Here is a 24,162-nt window from a genome sequence, read left to right on the forward strand (position 1 = left end):
GCGACCCGTAGCGAGCGCTCGGCGGGCCCCGCCCACCGCTGTCGGTATATAAGGGGGATCGTCGCACAGTCCCTAGACTTCCCGCGGGTGCTGCGGCAGGAGGGAGGCAAGATGGCGTCTACGAGCCGGTACGGGAGGCCGGCCCGGGCGCTCGGAGGGGCCCGTGCGGAGGAAGGGCCGCGAGGGAGGAGGTGGGAGGGGCTCCTCCACGTCTCTCTGTCCGCAGCAGAGGAGGGAAAATGGCCGCGTTGCCCCTGCTGCCACCCGGGGAGGAACGGGTGGCCGTCGCCGCCCTTGCCCGGCCCCGGTGTTCCCCGGCTCGGCTCTCGCTGTTCGCGGCGCAGCCGGCCCGTCTCCGGTTTCCTGTCTCGCAGGGCCGTCCTCCGTGCGGCTCCCGGGGTGGCAGGAGCCCAGAACGGGCCGCGGGGGGCCGGGCCTCCTAGGGCTTCTCCGTGTGGGCCGGGCCGGGCGGCCCTCGGGCGAGCGGCCTCGGAGGGGCCGCCCGCGGCCGGGAGTGCCGGGGGGGGGGGAGGCCGAGCTCGCTCGCTCGCTCGCCCGCCCCAGCTCGCCGCGTTGCTTCTTCATGTCGTTATTAATCGGTAGCGCTCCGAGAGGAAGTGAGCGTCTAGGGGGTTGTGTGGCGATCTGTGAGTTGATTCTGGGGCCCCTCGTTCGTGGGAGCTCGGTGTTATCGGCGCCTGTGATCGAGCCCTCTTTCCTGTAGCTCGGCAGTGCCTTATCTTCGTGCCGCTGAACGCGGCTCTAGCGGAGGGAGGGTTGCTCTTGGTCCGGGGTGTTGCGTGCCGTGAGGCCCTCGGGCGGACGTGGAGCGCCTTCCTGCGGGCCCCGCGGGTGGGCACCGCCTGGGCGCGGAGCCCCCGGTGCCGCCCGGCCGCCCCTCACGCTCACCGCCGCCTCTGAGCCGAGGTGGCGGCTCCCTGGCTTGGCTCCAGGTTATCGGGTCCTGATAGCAGCTTTTAGGCTCCCACCCTAAATCCGTACGGGCACTAGTCGGTGGACAGACGGGTCTCTGGCTCCGAATTAGTGTTTTGTTTTGTTTCGGTTTTTTTCTTTCCCGGAGAAGTATCGAGGTTTTCTTTCAAGTCAGGAATGAAGGCAGGCCCGTGGAGCGGACTGTGGAGCGACTCTATTACTCCTGCTAAACCTGTCCTAGGATCTAGGGAGCGCTTCCTGCTAGTCTTACTGAAACTCGGGAGCTCTTTGCTGAGATGGACCTTCACACACGTGCTGTGCGTTTTCCTTCAGTATAGTTGGCTTATTATATTGAACCTGCATGTTACAAAGAAGTAGTACAGCATATAGGTCTAGATAAATGAGGTAATCTGGGTTAGGAAGACTAATTTTTACAATGTTTTGTGAAGGTAAAGTCTGAAACAAAACACTGTTGTTATTCTTTCAGGCTTCTGGATTTTATATCTTTTTTCTTTTGCTTAGTGTGTCGCTTGCCTTTTGTATAATGCCAAATGTCAGATGATTGCACATGCTTTGTCAACAGTTTTGTCTTGTCATATGAAACTACTGGCTAAGAATAGCAAGAAGGAAAGTTTAAAGAGCTTTTATGCAGTGTTTTGAACATAATTTACATCTGAAAATCTTGTGTGTACATGTTCTTTCTGGAGGCTTTAATATTAATAGTGATGTTGATTTTTTGATTTTCATTTCAAATCTTAAATACTTTTCTGAACAGTCACTGGATTAAAATGTTCGGGTTTTTTTGTACTTTTGACTCATCAGAAGTATCAAAAAAATAAAATAAGATGGAATGCAGATTAGACTAAAATAATGGACTACTGGGTAAGGGGGGAACTCAGATTAATTTAACTTCTAATAGGTTATTTTCTACAATTGAAAGGATTAGAAGTTATTTTTTGGCACAGAGTGGGGTTGGTGGGTACTCATGTCAAGTTTTTTGTGATCAACTTCCATACCTTCTACTTTTTAGATCGAGCAAAATGGCTTTGTTGAATATATAGACCCCAGTTGTAAATATTTATTATTCCAATTTTGAAATGGTCAGTTTTAACAGAATTACTGAACAGTCACTAGTAGCTTGAATGAGGTATTTACTTTTAAAATGTTTGGTTAGAACCAATTGGTTATTACTTTAGTCAGTGACTAAAGCTGTTGTGTTAAATAGTGCTGATGCTTTTCAGGAAGTTGTTTCTGTCTGCTGTAACTCTTGAAGATGCATGGGTGTGAAAGAGACAGATCCCTGTTATTGGAAGCAGTTGTCACATAACCCCCTTCATGAGCTGATAGTTTTTTGTTAAGATCTCACAATTAACGAGTTGCTTAATTTAAAATAGGACTTTTTCTTCAGATACTTGGAAATAATAAACCACTGGTAGAACCAGTTATTTTCTAAAAATACATGTAGTGTGTGCACTACTTCCTGAATTAAGGACCTGGTAAGTAATACTGATCTGATTAGCATGAGTGAGAACGCTCATTTGGAATGAGGCAATCACCACTAACTTCTTGGGGAGCATCGTTTAGTGATAGACTGCGAGTTAGACTACACTTAATTAAGTCTGTTATTTAGATTTTTGATGTTTTAATTTGAAGTGGTTTTGGTACAAGAGATATCACAAAAAATTTGGAATTTAAGATGACCTGAAGTCTTGATTGTCAAATGTAGTGTTAGAGCATTTAAACAAAAGGTGAAGTTCAGGTGTTTAGGTTAATATTCTATCATTCAAATCACTGTAAATTCTGTATTATTAAAGTGTTCTTTTCAGCAAGGAACTCTTACACTTTTGGATATGCAGCTTGCCTGATTAAAAGTGATTAATACTTCTAATTTTTTTTTTCTTAGTTTGGATGTACTTCCAAGAGTGACTTGCCCAAATCATCCAGATTCCATTTTAGTAGAGGATTACAGAGCTGGTGATATGATTTGTTCTGAGTGTGGGCTAGTAGTAGGTAAGTAGATATTCATATTTTTATGACTACCATATAACTTAAATCGTGCATGTAGATTTGTTTTCCCACAAAACTGGTATATGATAATTCGAGTGTTAAAAGGCTTTTTCTTGATGCCTAAATGTTTTCTTTTATGATATTCTCTTGGCTAAAAGCTTACTGTTTTGTATAGTTTGTCTTCTGGTAACTTCTTGCATTATGAAAAGAATCAAACTCTTTAAAGATTGAAAATTTAAAATATTTTATAATATTGAATTAGAATATTGTGCTGTCTTGTCCAGTATTCTGTCTTTAATCATGACTCTTGTTTCAGTCAGGAAAGTATAAGAAATGTAATAAAATCTCTTTGTCAGACAACTTGCTTACAAAAAAAAATATTTCTCAGTTTTCCATTAGTTAGAGGTTATCTTCTGCCCTGAAGGATTTCTCTTTATATCCTTGCCAGCACCTGTTTTTGTTAATTACTTCTCCTAAGGCTTTTAATACTATCCAAAGTAAATATGCAGTTTTTCCTCTGGAATTTTGCTGAGCTCTTTCACTTGGTTCATGTGACAGCAATCTCCACAGGCTAAATTGTATTTCTAAGTATATTGGAATATTTAAAGTGAAAGGCCTTTTAGGCATTGTCTTTGGATAGAGAAAGAGGGAGAGAGAGTGATGTTGTCATAGAACATGCTGCATATTCATTTTTATGTATCTTTTCTAGGGTGAGCATCTTATTGTGCATCTTACTGTCTTTATTCCTTTTGCATGGGAAACTTTTCATGCTCGTGTTATGATCATTCTTTAAACCTCATTTATTTCTATTAAATTTTTTTAGACATGCCATGACCAAAAGAAAATGCTCTGTTTTGAGGATGCGTGTTCAGGTGATTCATTCAGTGGTGCTAAATATTTCAGATATTTCTCTCCTAGACTGTGGTGATTTTGTTTTGGCTCGTCTTGCACAGAAATAAAAATTTTCATACAGCTGTTAGTATAAAACTGAAGATTTAATAAGTTGCAGTGAAAGTAGTACTAATTTAGCCAGGTGACTAAAATGTGTGTCTTTTGTTTATGCAAAAAGCAAACTTCTGCATAACTTATTAAAGTAAATGTTAAAATATTTAAATATGAGTACCAGTTTCCTTTAAAATTATGAAACCATTTAAAAGGCTAGGGGGAGGATCATTACTTTCTTTGTTAAAAGAAGGGCTGGTTTAAATTGTGTAAATTCTGATAAAGATAAGTGAATCATAAATTTGCTCGTTTAAAAATTCAAATGTCCACAGCAATATTTCCTGTTGAAATATGGTAATAGGCTTCTAAGTTATTGCTTAAAAATAGTTTGGTCCGTGTTCAGCTATTTGTGTGGCTGCCATAGAATTTGAACCAAAGTTTAGAAAAGCCCATCTTGAGCAGTTCATAACTTTTGAGATAATTCTGGCTTTATAAGAGGAAAATGTTTTGCTTGATACGTTTCATTTTTAGCAACTTGAGAGTTTATCAGAAATCTCACTTCAGGTACCTTCTGTTAGCTAGTCACAAGGAATTCTTGCTTTAGAGATTTACTCTCTGGTCTCTTCTGAATCAATAGTGTTGGAGATTTTTTTTTAGTTCAAGTTGTCAGCATTTTTGATGAGCAGAATCATAAGAATATTAATACAAACTTTTGCCGCGTTGAATTTTTAAAATGTGTTTAAAATGGTCTTAGTCCTCTTTACAGCCAACACAACTGGTAGGGTAAAAACTGTTTTTTCTTTAAGCATGCAGTGTTTTTTAAGTAGGCCTTTCTATAGATTTATCACTAGAAGGCTTTAACACTTACTTTTGTTGTGCTGGTTGTTCTCATTCTGTCTTGCCTTCCTTCAGCAATTTAGTTCACCTGCATACGTCCAATTCGCTAGCTAGGGTATCTAGCAGCTAGCTTGGAAAACCAGTTAAATCAGATGAAGATAAGTAATTGAAGAGTGCATGACCAAATAGAAGTGTGAACATTCAACATTTTCTCTTCTGGTCTGGTAAGAAATTCAGAGGAGGAGAAAACCAGATCCAATTCTTGATGCCTGTTTTCTGGAGATGTGTGTGAAGTAGGTATGTTTTAAAGGAGTGAAGAAAAAATTTTGTTTCCAAATGAGAAAACTTTTATGTATTTGTTGCAGATTCTGTGATACATTTTCCCTTTAAAAGGAAGTGATTACATTTCTTGTTCTTACATAGAAAAGTCATGGATTTGTGTTTCAACATAAGTCATGATGGGTAGCTGATGTGAACAGGGCCCACTGAGAATACGTTTAGAGGTGGGCTGAAAGTTAGTGAGATCTTTATCACTGAAGGGGATCAGTTAGAACAGTTAAAAAACCCCAAAGACTCAATATACTCTGTAGCCAAAGAAATAGTACAGGTTTGTTTAAAAATATTGTGATTTTGGTGTCTGCAGAGCACTGCCTGTTGTATGTGCTGAATTTGTGCATTTATTTTACTGTTGTAAAGTACACAGTGATGTGACTTCACTTTTTTATATGTATTTTTTTTTTTTTTAGTACAATTTGGCTGAAATCAGAGCAAAGACTCTTTGACTAAACTAAGTGTATTTCCACTTGATGTTTTTCTTGCTCGCTGTGGCGAAGGACTAAAGTTTCATGTTTGTGGAAAAAGTGTGAGTTTATTAAATGTAAAACTGTGTCATAGGATAGAATAGGTGGTGCATAGGTAATTTTCAGGTTTTGTAATCAATCTTCTGGGAATATGAGATGAAAGCCATATTATTAGTATGCTGGTTTTGGCTGGGGTAGAGTTAATTTTCTTCATAGTAGCTGGTATGGGGCTGTGTTTTGGATTTGTGCTGAAAACAGTGTTGATAACCCAGGGATGTTTTTGTTATTGCTGGACAGTGCTTACACAGAGTCAGGGCCTTTTCTGCTTCTCGCCCCACCAGTGAGCAGGCTGGGGGTGCACAAGAAGTTGGGGGGGGGACGCAGCTGGGACAGCCGACCCCAACTGACCAAAGGGATATTCCATGCTGTATGATGACATGCTCACCATATACAGCTGGGGGAAGAAGAAGGAAGGGTGTGTGTGTGTTTTTCTTCCCAAGTAATTGTTAGGCCCTGCATTGCTGGAGATGGCTGGACTGCCGATGGGAGTGGTGAATGAATTCCTTGTTTCGCTTTGCTTGCATGCGTGGCTTTTGCTTTCCTTCTTAAACTGTCTTTATCTCAGCCCATGAGTTTTCTCACTTTTACCCTTCCGATTCTCTCCCCCATCCCACCAGGGGGGAGTGGGCGAGTGGCTGTGTGGGGCTTAGTTGCCGGCTGGGGTTAAACCGTGACAATTAGTATTATGGCTGAGGTTGCATTTATCACGTCTGTAGCCGAAATGGTGAACCAATTGAAAAGTTGGGGGGAGCAGGAGGCTAGGAGAAGGACGAGCTGATCTCTTCAACAGTTGAATTCCATGTCTTGGGCAGAGCTGTATATTGGAACTACTGCTTTTTAAAGGGATTTTTGAGAAAGATTTTTAGTCAAAGTTGTTTTGTATTCATAGGTGGTATTCTTTGTGTCTCGGTAAGATTGAAATTTTAAGTTAAAACCAGTATGCTGCTTTTTCTTTGCACAGCATTTTTCACTTGTTCTAAATAAACTGTGCTGTTTTGCTGTGCAGTATTAAAGCAATTAAATCTTGTAGTGTCAGTATAACTGAAGCTGGTGTCTGTTTTATTATTGCTTCAAAATACTGCTTCAGTCTACTAAAAGCTCTCATCTGTCTTTTCACTGTTACCTTTCCTGGGTTAACTTGTGTTCCATCTTTTCATGGTAACTGTTTCCAACTTGTTAACTTTTCCTCTTGCTCCTTTTGCATGAAAGGCAGTTGAAGGCCTAAATTGCAATTATCCATCGAATTTTGATCTTAGTGTGGATTGACATGCATCTGAAACTTCACAAGTTGATGTCCAAGTTTATCTGCTGTCATAAGTCTTGTGTTTATTGTACATACTTTTCTAGGATATATGGTACGGTAAGTGTTCATGTGCTGGCTTGAGAATTCATGAACAGAGTTCCTAGGGTTTGGAGAAGTAGTTAGTTCTGTGTTCATTTAAAATGTTGACCATATCTCATTCTTCAGACAGACTTGGTGGGGGGAGAAGCATTTTGTTCAAGAACACAAGGCTAGTAAATCCTCCTTCTTGACAGGTAAATATTTTGCTTGCTACCTTGCAGGCAGTAAAAAAGGCTGGAAGTCAGCTGATATGAAGGGGCTGAAGAAAGCAGAATTGAAGTGGAATACAACGCACTGAATTTTCTTTATGTAGCAAAGTGGTGAGCTGAATTTCAGAGGGGAATAAGAATGAATCTAGTGGCATGTACAGCTGTGTAGCATCTCAGCTAGGTAGGAATACCTTTCTGATCTAAGATTTCCCTTAAACTTCTGTACAGTTTCATTAAATGTCTTAAGCGTGCAGGAGTTGGAGCAGTGAGGAGTTTATTTTCAGCATTTAGTAAGTGATTTTCTCGTAACTGGTTAGCTCTGCTTCAGTAGGCAGGTATGGCTTAGAGAAGAACAGTGTTCTTGTATGGAGTCTTTTTTGGATAGTCGTCTTAAATGAAAAAGCAGAAGTCTGTCTTCAGCTGATGAGAATTCTTGGACATGTATCAACTTGTTAAAGCTTTGAATCAGATTATGACCTATATTCAGATGTTTGTTCTATGTTCTGTGTATAGCTCAGTGTTCAGTTAAAGAAGTTTGGGGAAGAATGTTCAATAGCTTGTGGTGAGCAGTAAGGCTGTTATAAAATTCTGTCAGAATATTTGGTTGGCTAGTGCTTCTGAAAAGTTTGAGATCTAAATTACACATCTTAAATTCAGGTATAGTCTATGAAGAATAGATAAGATTTAATTAATACTGCAGATATTTTTGTTCTCTACAATATAACAAACGAGTAGGAAGGGGTTTCACAATTGCCTCTCTGCTGGCCAGTCCATTACTCAGGATGTCTGTCGTTAGGGATAAGATTGATTGTGTCTATACATAGATGCTTGTTTTCTGAAAACCAAAGAAACTTTTTTTTTTATTTTCCCCAGCTGTTGGTAGTATCCTGTAAGTGGAGAAGGTGCTTAAGTATTTCTGACTTGGATCCAGTAGAGGGCAGTTATGCAGTTACGTCTATTCTAGTATCTTTATCCCTCCAAATGGTGAAAAATCTTTTCATATTTGGCTGTATGTTCATAGTTAATTCTTTCTGTGAGTATTATCAACATTTAAAACTAAAATGTAAAATCTAAATTTAAAGCGTTACTTAAATAAATAGGAAAAATCTTTAGATATGGATGTGTATTAGCGCCTTATATGTGGTTACAGCTTCCGCACTTGGTGTCCAGAGCACTAAAAAGTGTCTGACAAAAGTTAGTCCGTGCAAATAAAACTCTTTGCATCCACAGGAAAGCTAATTATAAAGGATGCTTATACTTAAAGAAATTCTGAATAGTTGACTTTTGCATGAGCATTCAGGGATGCTTGATTTACCCAGGGAATTTGTAATATGAAGAAAAGTAATTTGCTAGCCTTTTTCAGTCAGCATTTCAAGTAGTCTGTGTTTTAAGTCTAACCCATTTCAGCTTTAAGGACGAGGGTGATTGTTCTAGCTGTTTCAGCAATAATGCTTGTAACAGTGGAAACTTGGACTTTAGATGCCAAAAGTTGGCATCTTTAGTCAGGCTTTGTAATAAGCACCGCTCTTAGCATGAAATTTCATGGAGGGTGGACAAGATTTTTCTAGTTAGTGGGTTCTAGGCTGGGAACCAAAGGTGTTTGAGAGCCACTATGAAGAATGCTTCCATTAGTTGAAGTACTAGATTTAACTAGTGGAATAACAGTAACATTTTGAATCAACCTATTCAGGGAATGTTTTTTTACTTGCTTCCTTACCAGATTGCAAAGTGATTTAGGGCAAATAAGGGCTAGAAATGATCTGAACTCCTCTGATGGAAGAAGAGTCCAAAGCCTCTTATTTTTGTGATGTAGTGTAGATCAGGCACAACATTTTTCATTGAGATTCTGTAGTTTGGAGCATCCTTTGTGAGTACTCGAGCTGTTTGTCTTTTAAAGGCCACAAGTCCTGGAGAGGTGTAACTTCAACTGACCAGGCTCGTCCACCAGATTGTTTAACGTTTCTACTCTCATTTGCTTCCTCCAAAATTCCTACAAGTTGATGGTTTAGGAAGCCCGGAAGTCCTTTTAAATTTGTCATCATTTTGAAATGTAGGAGCTGCTAAGCCTTTGTTATTTGAACAGTCATTCGCCTACAGTGCTATACTGTCTGTTTCAATTCATAGTTGCCTGTCAGTACTGGTATGATCTTGCTGATGTCTGGAAACTGGTCGAAGACTTCTGGGAATTTTTGTTTTTTTTTTGTTTAACATCTGAAAGTCTGCTCAGATTCTGTTTGTAATTTCAGCTGAGTGTTGTGAATAGGCTGGTGTTGCTGTTGCTGGTGATGCATTTGTGGTGTTGGCAATTTATTGAAAATGATAACTTTTTGTAAAAAGAATATTACTATTTTACAAAAGGCTGGAAATTTTGTAGAAAAAGCTGTGACTGTAAAATTGTGTGGTTTTTTTTTTCCCCAAGAATTTATTCTTTGGTAACATTTAATACATCTGGTCTTAAATAGAAGTTCTAAAGCTGAAAACTGAAAAAACAGTTGAGTTCATATTTTGGAAGCTATAAAGTCGAGTACTACTGTATGGGGGCAGTGCGTAAGCTAATAAATAGAATGTGAAGGAGTAGATATCTGGAGTACTGTGTCTAACTCTGTGCTGCTCAGTACTGGAAAGATAGAGACTTGCTGGAGCAAGTCCAGCAGAAGATTGTGAAAGTGATTTAGGGACTGGAGCATTTTCCATATGAGGAGAGGCTGAAAGCTGAGACTGTTAGCCTGGAAAAGAGAAGGCTCACTTCAGCCTGGCTTTGTGCAGTTACACATCTTCACGATTCTCCTCAGCTTGTAGTCTGCTACCTAGGTTTTTCATTGTAGTTTTTCTCAGCACCTCATTACTCTGGTTAATAAGGAGTTGATTGAAATTAATTGTAATTTTATATATATATATTTTTTTTTTTTTTTAATTTGCCATTGTAAAATGCTTTTAATTAGAAGTATAATATGCGTGCTCACTAGATGGCAGCAGATTCTTTAACTGTAAGAATGAAACATTCTGGAGAAACAATAGGTGTTTTGGTACTTTAAAGTGCAAATAAACTTTAATACGTTATTTATGTTAAGATTAAAATATTAGTTGTTAATATGTAGAACTTGATGCAATGTATAGCTAACATTAGAGCTCCTCTGGAAAAGACTTAAGAACATACCTTCTCAGAACTGTTTCAGGACTGAATATGGAAGATAACATTACTAGAGGCTTGAATGTCATCCTATTTCTTGTTTTGATTAAACATGTTCAATTTCCAGCTATATTGTCTTCATATAACAGATAATACAAAATGCAAAAAGAGAGTAAAATACGTGTGCATTATGAATTATTGCAAGTGGAGTGCAACATTAAAATAGCTAGTATTATTTCTCTATAAATACGTAATTGCAAATCCAGGGTTTGTTGAGTGAAAATATTTTCCTTTGAGAAATCAGTTTGTATTTTTAGGGGAGGAGTAAACATACATAATTTGTGATGTGTGGCTGTTTTAAGCTAACTTAAAAAAACCTGTTCAAAATGATATTTTAATTTTTGATACTGACCTGAGTTTACTCTTACATTTCTGCAGTGCATGCTCTTTGCATTTGGCAGTTGTGAAGAAACGTAACCTTGGTCTGAGGTTTTCCGTTCTGAATAACAGTTCTGCATTTTACTAAATGAGCTTTTCAGATGGTGGGTAACCTTAGTCAGTGAAGTTTGCAGTGTGTGTTTCCACTAGAGCCTGTGTGTTTGTCTATTAGACTGTATTTTAAAGAGTAACTGAATACTGGAAGAATGGTTTACAAAATGAAATGGGGCAATGGACGAAAAATTCATGTGTTCAGAAAGATGCTTCAGGGTATCAGCCTGGAGTTGGGTTCCACAAAGATTTGGTCATGTAAACTGCATTTTTAGTGTGTACTTCAGAGGAGGAAGCTGAGGAGATGAACTCATCTGTTTGATGAAAATTAAATAAAGGAGTGTCTAATGTAACTGTATCTAGTGAAGCTTATTTTTGTTCAAAAGGACTGCATCAAAAGGAAGTAGTGAAGGCAATATGCAGCCACTCCCATACTTACTGCAACTCGATACCCCTGCCAAAACCAATATAATAATGATGTGAGAAAGCAGAGACTATCTTACAAGGTACTTATTGGGAGCTTTTTTTTTTTTTTTTTTTTACTCTGATGTTTGACTGTCAGACCTGTTTTCCAGGTGCTTCAGGAAAGCCCATCAGTAGTGTATGACCCAGAAAATTCAGTTTAGCACTTGAAATGTTAACTTGGGACCAGTCTTCAAGGCCGATTCCTTACACTGCTTTTTGTAAGACTGACTTTAGTATTTTACGGTTTTGTTTTGATCACTTAGGGTGGGGCTTAGTTGCATCTGTACTAACATCACAGTTCCAAAGTGTGTTTTATGTTTTGAAGAGTTAAAAATAATAAATGCCACACTTTTTTTTTTTTAATTGAATGGGATAATTAGCTGTTTGTAGCTGAGTATATTTTCCATCTATGGCAACCTTTTGGCCTATTTGTTCCATTTTCGTTAATATTTCTAGCTTGTGTCATGCTTTTATAGAAGCCTTTTGAAAGGTGGAATGCACTTCCTAGGACCTCTGTATATTTTAAGTAAGACGCTGAGAGTATACAGAAAAACTTCTTTTCTGCAATAGCAGATTTCTTGGCAAAATAAAGATATGTGCATACTGCATCTTAAGTACACAAATGCTTTATATTCAGTGATTTGTTCTACTTAATCTTTTCTCACTCTGAAATAGTAGGCTCAGTCCTCTGTTTGTAATATGTTTGCCAAATCAGGCAGTGATATAACACTTTTTTGTTAGAGCAGGAATGGTTCATAACTCACAAGAGGCAGATCCCTGAGTGAGTCATTTAGGTCATTCCTACTTGTGTGGAAAAAATATTACATCATTGCTCTGTACTCAGTGTTCTATTTATACCATGCCAGAATTTTAAGTACATTTTGCTTTTTTTAGATGCTGTAAACAGTATTTGGGGGTTGTCTTAAAGTAAAGTTACTGCTAGGCCATAGAAGGAGCATTACTGAATCAAGTATTTACAGAGAGACCAGGAGCTAGAGGAGCATGCTGTCTGCTAATTTAAGCTTGCAAGGGCGGGGGGGGGAAGACCTTTGTAGCAGAATGAAGGGATCTATGCCTTCTTTTACTCTGCTATACTCTTAACCTTCTAGTTTCTGATGATTTTTTTTTTTCCTCCCCTTCTTGGTTTTCATTAGAGCAGTAAATAAAGGTGGAGCATAGGTATGAGCATATCTGGCAAATATTGATGAGAACACCTCTAACCTAAATTTATTCTTTTGGGTTGTGGTGATTTCTTATGGTTCATTCACAGCTTTCATTTTCAAGCATATTCCTTGTATAATTTTATGTTGAGAATAAAGTTCCTCATTCAGAATAAATTCCGCCCCCCAAGTTGCTCTTGTATTTTCACCAGCTTCCTATCTTGTATTACTGTTGTTTGCAGAGTGCTTTTACCTGTCTGCTTATGTTTTCACTAGGTTAAATCAGCTTCTGTGGTTTCATGCTAAGACTTCCATACGGAAATTTTTCTTGCAGTCAATGCTACTTATTTTTTGCAGACATTTCTTTCGTGTCACACTTAAACACTGATAAAGGTAGTGAATTTTCCCTCAGGTTTAGCAGAGCAGGGTGACAATTATATTGAAGTTTGTTCTGATATCCTACACAGAGCTGTAATCTGCTTTACTGCAAAACACTACGAAAAGTATTCTTTTTGTGCTTTATGGTATGTGTATTCTTAAAAATTCTGTAATATTGCCTTGGAGGCAACACCCTTGAGATGCAGCTTTTACCAGACCTGTGAATAGAATGAACTGCGCTGCCAACAGTGGGGGGTGTGGGTGGGTTTTTTGTGTGGTGGTCTGGGGTTTTTTTGTGGTGTGGGTTGTTTTTTTTGTGGTTTTTTTTTTTTTTAAGATTGTATCATTGTGATTACTGTGGGGTTTTGCTTGCATCAAAATGTTGGTTACAGTTATTTCTCCATCTGAAAAGTTTCAGTAGGAAAGGTTTAGGGAATATATATATATATGGTGTGTTGATACTGTCAAGCATCATAAATGGAGTTGGGCAGGGTCAGACCTCCCTTCAAGAACAAGAATTGAGCTGTAAAATGTTGTTACGGTGGGTTAGAAAGAAGGTGGCATATTTCAGAGTGCCAAGGACCTGGAGCTCATGCGCAGAAGTGATTTACTACAGCTTAATGAGAGTATGCATGACAGATAATTCACATGTGCACTTTGAACACATGGCAAATGTGAGAGAACTTGTTAAGTTAAAATAACTTATTTGTCTAAGCACTGAGAACCATAGGTCCGTAGGCAACCATGTCCTCCAGCTTGTAATCAAGGTCTTGATTCTTTTTGTGTATTGAAGAACCCATGATATTCTTTAAGGTTAACTGTAACTCTTTGTGTTTGGGATGCATTTCTCTAGTTATTTATGTCTTGTGTGCAGCTCTTGTTGCATTTGCCCCCCCCACCCTCCCCCTCCTTGCTTTCAACTTAACTTGTAAATCCCAGACATTTTGGTACATTGTCCAGCAAGTTACTGTTCAGTTTGGGAACACCAAGAGACTGCCTTCCTATAATAGAGAACTCTGATGTGTAACTTAGTGTTTAATTAAATATTTAAAAATGTTACATTAATGCAGACTGTTGCTTTCTGTGAACTCAGGTGACCGGGTCATAGACGTAGGGTCAGAGTGGAGAACTTTCAGCAATGACAAAGCAACAAAAGATCCATCTCGAGTCGGGGATACCCAGAATCCTTTGTTGAGTGATGGCGACTTGAGTACAATGATTGGCAAGGTAACACTTAAAATATTAAATTTTACTGAGTTTGAGTGTTTTTGTCAACTACATGTTTGTATGTCTATAGGGAAGTTATTCAGAGAATGTGTTTACAAAGAGATTTTGTCTAAACTGAACTCTTACATTGCAATGGTGTGTAAAATGTGGCTCTTCCCTGGTGGTAGCAGGAAAGGGCTGACCTCTTCAACAAAAGAGAAGTTTGCAGTGCTGTGGGGTTACTTGCCACTCTTTGGTATGCTGCTATAAATAGAAAAGCTGATGTTGCAGTCTTTTAAGAAACACTTTGACTTAGCCGTGTATATTTGAGATGATTCTGAAATAACAGATGCTTAGTTTTGAGGCCTCAATAGCTAGTATTGCCCAACTTGAACTATCATTTTTTGTAATAAAATCTGTATCAGATTCATATTGGAGACCCGGAGATCTACATGGATGTTGTACATGTTCCTCCAGTTGATGTTAAAGCACTAAATGTAGAATTCTTTCATGGTGTGAGTGCTCCAGAAGAAAGTATTAAATGTATATTTGAGTTGAAATTTAGTGGTACAGCCACTGTTTCTGTGCTGTTTCCCATGAGAGAGCAAGCAAGATTAATCATGCAAGCGTCCTCCCTTTAATGAAGTAGTGACCCAGGTAAGGTTTCATTGTGGTACTTTGTGTTATATTTTTTTACTGCAAAATCCAAATTGATTTTTGTGGATTTCTTGAATGTTTCCTGAAAGGTGGTCCAGTTGCTGATAAATAACTGTTAAAAATGTATTGCTGCTTTGTGCGTTGTGGTACATTCACACCAGGATTTCTCAGAAGTTTTTGTTCCAGTGATGTTGCTAGATGAAGAAGCAGACATACCTAAATATACATTGATATGTAAAAGGGAGTGTGCACCATACTTCTCAACCAAGAATTCTTCAAAGAGATGAAGTTGACTCGTGAATACTGGTATGGACAGCTAATCTTTCACCTTTGGTGAAAAAGAAACCTTCTGTTCAAAGGATTGTCCCAGGTAGATGCTTCTGTTTTGGACAACTCCAAGCATTGCTGCCCACCAGATTTTAGGATGCCTTATGGTGGCTTTTGGAATCTGTTCAGGCAAACTAATTTCTACACTGCTCCATTAAAAAAGTTGGCGTTGCTAAGTAGCTTGGTGAAGCAGTCCTGTAGAAGTCACTGGAGTTATAATGTCACCTGTAAAGGTCCAGAAAGATTGTAGTTCTTGGGGCCTGGATTTCTGTTGCTGATTTGGTCAGCTGTGATAAAGATCAGATATATGTGTTTATAGACAGATGGAGAGATGGACTGTTTGCTCCAGGTTCACACTGTTGTCTCTTTTTGGAACTGTGTAAATACAGGGTTTGTTTCTGGGAGTTTGATTCAGTAGGTAGGATGATCTTCTGAGCTCTTTTAGAACCTGTGTGTTGGAAAAGACAAAAGATACTTCAGCTAAAGGTAGAATTTGTATTCAAGTGAACAGTGACTTGTGCTGTTAACCCTCTTCTCTCTGGAGGTTCAGATCCTCTTTTAGAATAAGAGGGATAGCAGCCTCAGTGAGAGAATTAAAGACATAAAGAAATGTCTGTGAAAGTTTTTCAGTGAAAACTAAAAATTTTTGGAGATGGACATTGATCTAATGAAACAGTTTTGCTGTTAACCAGAACAGCCCAGAATAGGCATGACCAAACTTGCTGTAGCAAAGAGTGCTGTTAGTGAAGACAAGATGTGGGAATGTCAGTGTGGCTTGATAAACCTATGAGAACTGTGAATAAAAATGTCCAAGTACTGGAACTGCCAGGATCATGTTGGAGAATGTAGAGGGGGCAGTCTGTCCTACTGTGGGTATTTTATTTGCACAGGGAGGAATCACAGAAGGGACACATCATTTTCTACAGGAAATTGGGAATCTCTTTGACAAACCAGGATGTGTTCTGTACAAGAGTTCCTGTGTTTGTCTTGCCAGTGAGCAGGGGCTATGGGATGTCAGCTCATTGATGAGAACTCTGTATCAGGAGCTGCATTTTTTTCTGTCATTTGGAAGGATGAGAATGGCTTGTATCAGAAGATCCTGAAGAAATTTCCTATCAGTGCAGAAAGGGCATGAATTTTACAGCAAAAATAGCTAAACCAAGGAAGCAGTACATTTCTCAAGCAGTCTTCTGAAGTCCTTGCCAGCAGCAGGCTGGGATTGACCTAGATATGCACAGTGGTTGAACAAGGGTGAAATTGGTGTAGTCATGAGGAAGATAAGTAGTGTATCCGACAGAGTACAGAACAGCCTTCATGAATTCCAGAGGATGAAGCAGGGTAAGATTGTATTTCCTCAGTTAACAACAGTTCTGAGAATGGCCTGGAGTGGACCCCAGATTTGTGTGCCAGAGATTGCTTTAGCCTTTTGCACGGGACAGGGAACAGACGTATTCCTTTCTGCTTGAGGTAGAGCTACAGATAATAGAATCTTTAACCCCCCCCCCCCCCCCAAAAAAAAAACCAACCCCAAACCAAACCCCAAAACACCACCACCACCAAAACCCCACCAACCCCAAAACATAACCTGTGTTGTGGAAAATCCAAAAGAGAAGGACATTGATAATTCTCATGGCACATCGTGTCAGAGATCTATTGTAGACTCCTGGGAATGTAGGTGGAATTGGAGTCTGAACCACTTGCCGGTTACAACAGTAAAGTTCTGGTGACTGGCTGTTGCCTTGAAATAGTAAAGGAAGGGGTCAGTTCTGCTTCACAGAATGGTTTGTTACTCTTTCCTATTTGAAACCAGGAGGTGCTGCTTTGGGACTCCTTTCTACTGGAGATATGTGGTCTGTATCTGCTAGCAGCAAGAGAGGCTGCTTTGCCCATGCAAAGGGTTTAGTTCCTAATTGGTTTTAGTACTTAAGGGACCCATCTGTCTCAGGCAGCAACAGCCTGTGTTGGAAGAAAGATTAATTTGTCTGGGGAGAGGATGATGAATAGCATAGTTGGCTGTGGTGGAAGTGGTTTGCGTTCTTCAGGCAGATCTTCAGGATAATGGCACAGAACTGTATCTCTGAAAGTAGATACTGTGTGCTGCAGTTGATCTGATGGCAGTGCAGATCAGTTGGAGATGTGGTGACGGCTGGCATTAGTTGTGACTTGATTGCCAGAATATTATAGTTATTTCTAAAATCCTCATGTAAAATTAAAAAAAATAAAATTAACTGAACAAGCAGGTCCTACCTAGATTTGCCTTGATACAAAGAAAACGTTAAATTTTGCTACTTATCTTGTGGAAAAAGTTGTCTTTTGTTACCCTTTGTAGTTAATCTATTCCTTTTTGTAGTGGGTGCAACTACAAGAGAATTTAGGCTGGTCGAACAAGAAACTAATGCAATCTCTTGGTATAGAATTCCTATCCTTTGATCAGATGCCTCTGGAAGGAAGCTGGCTGTTGTCAGACTGCATGGCCTGGATCTAGAAGCGCTATATTGATAAGCAGTGGCAAGATATCAAGGGCTGATGATTGAAAAAGAAGAAAAGATCCATCAGACTCTATAATGAGGTAGTTGTACTGGGCAAGAAGACTGCTGGATCTGGGGGCACTTCTTGGTACTGTGGATAACCTCAAGTCAATGATGTGGATGATGTTGGTGATATTCTACTTTCTGCTATTAAAGGGGATATACTGGGGTACAAAGCTGTTGGCTGCCAGCATTGTGAGCCTAACCTCCATTGAGCCCCTTCAGAGATTACCACTGTTTACTGGACTGTGTTTTCTCACTCTAGCTATCTTTGAGGCTGTTTCCAGGATTGTATCCATGAGGTTTCTGCTCTGTTTGAAAGCCAAACAGGTGGAATTCCTGACTTTGACAGGTACCTTTTTTGCTGAGATGGGAAAGATACGAGTAGATGTCTCATAAAGGCCACAACAGTAAAACACACAATCCTTAAAAATCCTTAAAGTCTGTTTAATTTCAGTGAAAACTGTATGGCTTCTGTCTTTTCCACGAAGGGAAAGAGACTCCTGAGATGGTTGTCAAGGGCTGAAGCCAGCAAAGCATTGTCTTTCTACTGAAAGCTCCAGAAAGAAAGTAGATGGTGCATTTAAATAGCAAATGCAGGAAGAATTGCTGTGGTTTATTTAAGTGGTTGAGATGGAAGAGTATTTTCCAATCCTTTTATAGTTGTGAGCTGTATATTGGGTACGGCTCTTGGAGAGTGCATATACTGACAGGGTAAAACCCTTTGGCTAACAGTACTTGCCTATAGCTGCATTGGTAGTTTCAATATACATAAGCAAATGTTCAAAGGAAAAGGTAACCATAAGTACCAGCAAGAAAGTAAAAAATGAGAGAATAAGGAGAACCGTTTAAAAAAAAAACCAAACCAAAACCAAACAAACCTTTTAGGTGCTGTATAGTGGACCAGGGAAAATCCCTGTGGTGAAGGGGAATATTGATGGCCCCAGGACAGAGCAGTGCTTCCTGGTAAAGGACTATCTGGTATGAAGCCTGAATGGACAAGGACTGGGGACTTGCTTTCAGGGTTGATGGGCCTTTGTCTGTGGTCGCTCTTCTGGCATCTACAAGATTTTGAGCACATGCAGTTCCTGTAAGCATTTGTGCATGGCACTCATCTAGGAGTCTGTGATGCACATGAATGTTGTAATGAATTGCAGGGAACAGGGATATGAATGATGGCCAGGGAGGAGCCTTTTGACCTGAGATATGTATGTTTTGGGCCTAGGGAAGTTGTTTTGGCATAATTTCTGAAAAGAAGGTCTAGCGTTGCAGATATGTTTGTAATGCTCTTTGTGGCCTGAAGTTTGTGCTTGATTCTTGCTCTTTGTTTACCTTTGAACCTTACTGGGAACCTTTGGATAGTTGGAGGTGTTCATCCAGTAAAGGAAGTGGGATTGCCTTTGGAGCAGCCCTCTGCTGTGTTGGCGCCAGGGTCATTTCTGGGTGGTTCTTTCATCTGAAAGGATGTTTGAAGGAGTAGAAAAAAAACCCAAGAACAATCTTGGAATCGGCATCTGTCATAGAGGGCCTATCCAAGGGGCTAAGGAAACTTGCGAGGGAGGGTTTTGTGCTGGAGTCCTTGGTTTCCACAGCAGTATCAAAGTGTGTGTGCACCACAGATATGGGTCTCAACAATAGAGGTATCCACCGAGGTCATCAGAAATGGATGTAACTGGAGTCCTTGGGTGTGGGGAATTGGAACAGTGTAAGTGAATGGTCGAGAGTGAGCGTTATTAGTGTCAGCCAAAGAACATGTATTGAATGCAGATGTGCACCAGGGAGAGATTATAGAATTGGAGGCTGTCTTAAAATAGAAGGACAATTCCCAAGAACATGGATCAGGAAAGAATAAATGAGCTCTGACTCCATCTGGGCAGCTCAGAGGAATAAAGTGGTGCCAGGGTGTGGTCTGCCCTTTGTTCACTGTGTTCTGGCCCCACCTTGTACCACCCCGGCATCCTGATACATTGCTGAGTCTGCAACCTGAGAACTTTTGTGTGCAAGTGCTGGATGTGAATAGCCAGGTTAGCAGTCAGTCATAGATCAAGATCTGCTTTATGCTTACTGTTTTTGGCAAAACAGAACAGTGTAGTGGTCTGTGTCTGCAGCGGCCATCGTATCGGCTTGTTTAAATGACCAAATCTGCAATGAAAGTTGGATGCTGTTGCCCAGCTAAATTGTTTGAAGGTCCCAGCAACAAATAAATGCTTGCCGATTCAGGGAATCCAGGTTTCTACTCATGACGTGGAATTGTCATGAAGAAGTGTTTTCCACTTGAGAGAACTCATGGGCCCACACACGGTGACAGCAAACACATAAGTAGACAATATAAATTACAGACATTGCTCTTCTGATCTTACAGGCTATGTTGTCGTCATCAGCTAGTACTAATCTGGCATGGCATTATTTGTTAAAAGATGTGTTTCAGACTGATGGCTAATTGAAGACCTTAAACATTTTTAGACCCTCTTAGTTGGGCAAAATTGATTGTATATCTAACAGAAGTATGCAATCTGCACTATCAGTTGTAAGGTCCAAAAAAAAAAAAAAAAAAAAGCATGTTGGAAGTTTGTTTTGAAGTTGTAAGGTTGAGTTGGTGACTCTTACTTCTAAGACCTCAAGCTTTTCTTTAAAGAGGTCTGTGGTTTTCCTGTAAAGGCAGAATATATGGATATTTACATTTTGCCACAATTAAGGCTTGCAACTGCTAGCAGGCACAGCATCACATTGGTTTTGAATAGGTCATTGGTTTGGATGTTCCCTTTGCCCATGCCTTCATTTTCATATTTGAGTTATCGTTGTAACAACTGGTCTCCAGTTGGCCATAACATTTTGTTTTTCTGACTCGCCAGTCTGCCACAGTGCAGATGCAGCCCAGTTGACACATGGGTTGCATGAAATCTAGTCTCGGACCTCAGCATTGGTGATAGGAGTAATGAGTCACACATTGGCTACATATTATTCATTTTATTCTTTAAAATACTGTTACATTAGGAAAGAAAAATCCCTGCATAATCCGTGGAAATCAATTCACTATTTGAGACTTGTGCAAAGTCTAGAACCTGATGCTTGAAACAATGCTCGATTGTATGATTTACTTCAGTGATGTTTATTTGTACAACTGTTCGAACTGAATGCCTTGTATTAAGGTGTATAAAGCTGGAAGGTGTTTGCTCTTGAAATGAGGAGGAAGTTGCTTGTGTTTCATTGACAATAAAAATTTTTCTTTTCAGGGCACAGGTGCAGCAAGTTTTGATGAATTTGGGAATTCAAAGTACCAAAATCGCAGAACTATGAGCAGCTCTGATCGTGCAATGATGAATGCTTTTAAAGAAATTACGAACATGGCAGACAGAATCAACCTCCCTAGAAATATAGTTGTAAGTTCATGTCTCCCTCCCTTAAATTGTTCTGGCATTGACTTAGTTAGCATAATATAATGAGCACATGAATTTTTGATATTGCTGCTAATTAAATGGCCTAGAGTTAATTAAATTTAGTCTTCTTGCTTTGAAGGATCGAACAAATAATTTATTCAAGCAAGTGTATGAGCAAAAGAGCCTGAAGGGAAGGAGTAATGATGCTATTGCTTCTGCTTGTCTCTACATAGCCTGTAGGCAAGAGGGTGTTCCAAGAACGTTTAAAGGTAAGTTTTCAGTGATACAGATTCAATTTTGCTATGAAGTAAAGGTCTAGTTACTGTCACTGTAGGAGGTTGGTTTTCTCATTCCTGGACTTTGCTGAATTGGTTGTTCTCAGCTACAGCTCACCTTTGGGGGGGATGATAGGAGGGGGTCTGGAAATTTGTTATATTTGTGAAGTGAGTAGGCTCTCAGGCATAGGATTTTTGGTCATAATGCATTAAAAAAAATTAGCATTTGAAAGTCATTTTGAGTGTTGGTGAAATTTAAAAGGTATTGCTTTGACTGGAGGGTGATGGGGACTGTTGTAACTGAATTTGAACCGACAGTTCTGCAGTAAATATGTGCAGCTCTTCCCTGATAGGGATGCGGCTTTTTTTGGCGTTGAGTACTAAATTTCCCTTACTAAGCAAGCTGTATTAGTTAGCTCCTTAAGAAAAATGTGCCCTGACTGAAGTGATTTGGAAGTTTCACAGATGTGCAAAGCTTATTTAGTGATGGTGGCCTTCATGACATTGGCTGCCTTTGTGGGTCTTAATATAATGAGAATCAAATTTGATTATTTTGGGGGAGCAAATGCTGTCAAGCCTAAAGTTTAATTTTTACTCTTTGTTTAGAAATATGTGCAGTGTCCAGGATTTCAAAGAAGGAAATAGGCCGGTGTTTTAAACTTATTTTGAAAGCTCTCGAAACAAGTGTTGATCTGATTACAACTGGAGACTTCATGTCAAGATTCTGTTCCAATCTGGGTCTTCCCAAACAAGTACAAATGGCAGCAACACATATTGCCCGTAAAGCTGTGGAATTAGATTTGGTTCCTGGGAGAAGCCCTATCTCTGTAGCAGCTGCAGCTATTTACATGGCATCACAAGCTTCTGCAGAGAAGAGGACACAAAAAGGTAAAACTTTTTTTTTTTAACATTTTTTGTTTTTCTCCTTCCCCATGTCTTGCTGCTTGAGAGAATTCAATGTTATTGTAAAACTTGCATGAGGTCTGTGCAAGTAATGATAAGCTGCCATTCTAACTGCACGCAGCAAGGACCAAACCAGGATCTCCCACTCCCCAGAATGAAAATTGAGTAATTGGCTGTGCTCAACATAAACTTGAGTTCACTTTCTTCCAGCACTAGGAGTTGGATTCTTGAACGCAATAGACCAGTGCGTTCAAATGAGCATAGTTTTAACCTTACCCATGCTAATATTTGCATGTGTTACATTCTGCTGCTCTAAAATACTCCAAACGCAAACTGGGGGGCAGTTGCAGGCAGCATTATGGCTTTAGATTACATTGAGTCTTTAATTATTCTAGCAGCCAGGGAATCTCGTAAATTAGTACATGTTCCTTGACTTCTTGCGAGCCTCTGATAAAGATTGGAAGCGGTGGGATAGCAGGCTTGGTTGTAGCTCACCTTTGGCATTACTCTCTTCTGGCAGGGTAGCCTTTAGGAAGCCAGTAAAGGGTTCAGAGCTGTTCTTGAGTTTCAGAGCAGCACGGATTAGCCTCCAGGGCTCAAGAGAATCAGGCCTGTGTGGGGGCAGTGCACGGGGAAGGAAGGGAGCTAAGGCTGCAGTGGTTAGAACTTGGTGTGACAAATGGATCCAAGTGCTGGTAGCTGGCTGTGAAAACTCTGTTGATGTGTCTAGTCCAATTCAGGTCAGAAATGTTAAAAATCTAGCCATTTCTTAGTGGAGAGATGCTTTTAGGTAAAGAATAGCCTTTATCTGTCAGGTTGTGGTGCTTTGTTCTGCACTAATCACTACTTATTCTGTCCCTGGAGCTTTCATCATGTTGGCAGTTTCCTGGGCATGTGAGTGATCTAGAGCCCAAGCAGTATGGTGCCTTCATCCTTGCTCACCTTGAGCTATTGGATTATGGCTCTTAAGAGTGATTGTTAAAATACAGCTGCCTGCCATGGATACAGACATGACTCCATACTCACTTCAGTGTCCTCAGACAATGCTGAAGGCTTTCATGCAGTTCAAGGTTTAAATTTCAAACTTGGTTAAATCTGGAATAAATTGAAGTTTCTGTGCATCTCAAGTGTTTCTTCAGCTCATTAAACAGTGCTCTGTGCCTCTGACTTACTTCTCTGTGCATTTTAAAGTAAATGTCTTTCATGTTTAGCTGAAGGTATCGCTTTTTGTCTATGCCTAAGTTTTTTTTGCTGGTTTTGCTTATATTTAATTCAAACACAAAAATGATCCTGATGTTGATGATGATTTATTAGAATATTGCTGGGCACGCGTAGAGTTTGCAGTAGATGTTTCTAATGACTTTTGCACTCTTAGCCCTCTGCCAATTTGAAACTGATACTATTCCAAGATGGATAGCTTTAAGTTGAATTATGGCACGTGGGAAGACTTATGTATGCAAAGTATTAGTCACCATGGTTAAAACCCTTTTTACTAGGCTTTTGGGAGAGTTAGGAATGAAGCTAAGTGTATAGCACTTCTTGATAAATTATGCTTGCTGGTTTCTTCAGTACAAATGGCAAAAGTAAAAACTAATCACTTATCTGCTTTTTGTCTTAGAAATTGGTGATATTGCTGGTGTGGCTGATGTTACGATTAGACAATCGTACAGGCTGATCTATCCTCGAGCTCCAGATCTCTTCCCAGCAGACTTCAAGTTTGATACCCCAGTAGACAAACTACCACAGCTGTGAAATTGCAGAGGGTTACTTTTAATTTCTATTAAAAAACAAACAAACAAAAACCAAAACCCAACCTAACAACAACAAACTTTTGGTTTTTGCCTATAATAAAGGATGTACAAAGTGTTAATATTGAGTCTTCATGTTGTGGAACTGGAGGATATGGAGATGGAGCGTAACTGCTGGAATGCAGCACACATTCCAAGGGTAAACAAACTCATTGTGTGGCATTTTGTTATGTATATATTAGTGGAAGTAAATATTTAATGATTGTTGCAACAACCTTAATTTCATATTGTTGAACTTACTTAGATTTCTTTTGTAGGGATCTAGTAAGATGTATTTTGGAAAATCTAAAATATTATGTAATTCCCAAATAAACTCTTTTCCAAAAACA

General features: G+C 39.6%; 1 protein-coding gene across 2 annotated transcripts; it reads left to right on the forward strand.

Moving 5' to 3' along the window:
• GTF2B (general transcription factor IIB) lies at positions 1-24,162 on the forward strand. Of its 2 annotated transcripts, none has more exons than XM_052802365.1 (7): positions 1-128; positions 2,837-2,943; positions 13,846-13,979; positions 20,704-20,850; positions 20,987-21,116; positions 21,729-22,010; positions 23,644-24,162. In XM_052802365.1, the coding sequence occupies exons 1-7, from the start codon at positions 112-114 to the stop codon at positions 23,775-23,777; spliced, it is 951 nt and encodes a 316-aa protein (XP_052658325.1). In that variant the 5' UTR covers positions 1-111; the 3' UTR covers positions 23,778-24,162. The 2 variants fall into 2 exon arrangements, with proteins under 2 accessions (XP_052658325.1, XP_052658324.1); XM_052802364.1 differs by lacking the exon at positions 1-128 and adding an exon at positions 1,080-1,250.

The sequence above is a fragment of the Harpia harpyja genome, chromosome 11 (assembly GCF_026419915.1).
Source record: "Harpia harpyja isolate bHarHar1 chromosome 11, bHarHar1 primary haplotype, whole genome shotgun sequence".
Lineage (NCBI taxonomy): Eukaryota > Metazoa > Chordata > Aves > Accipitriformes > Accipitridae > Harpia > Harpia harpyja.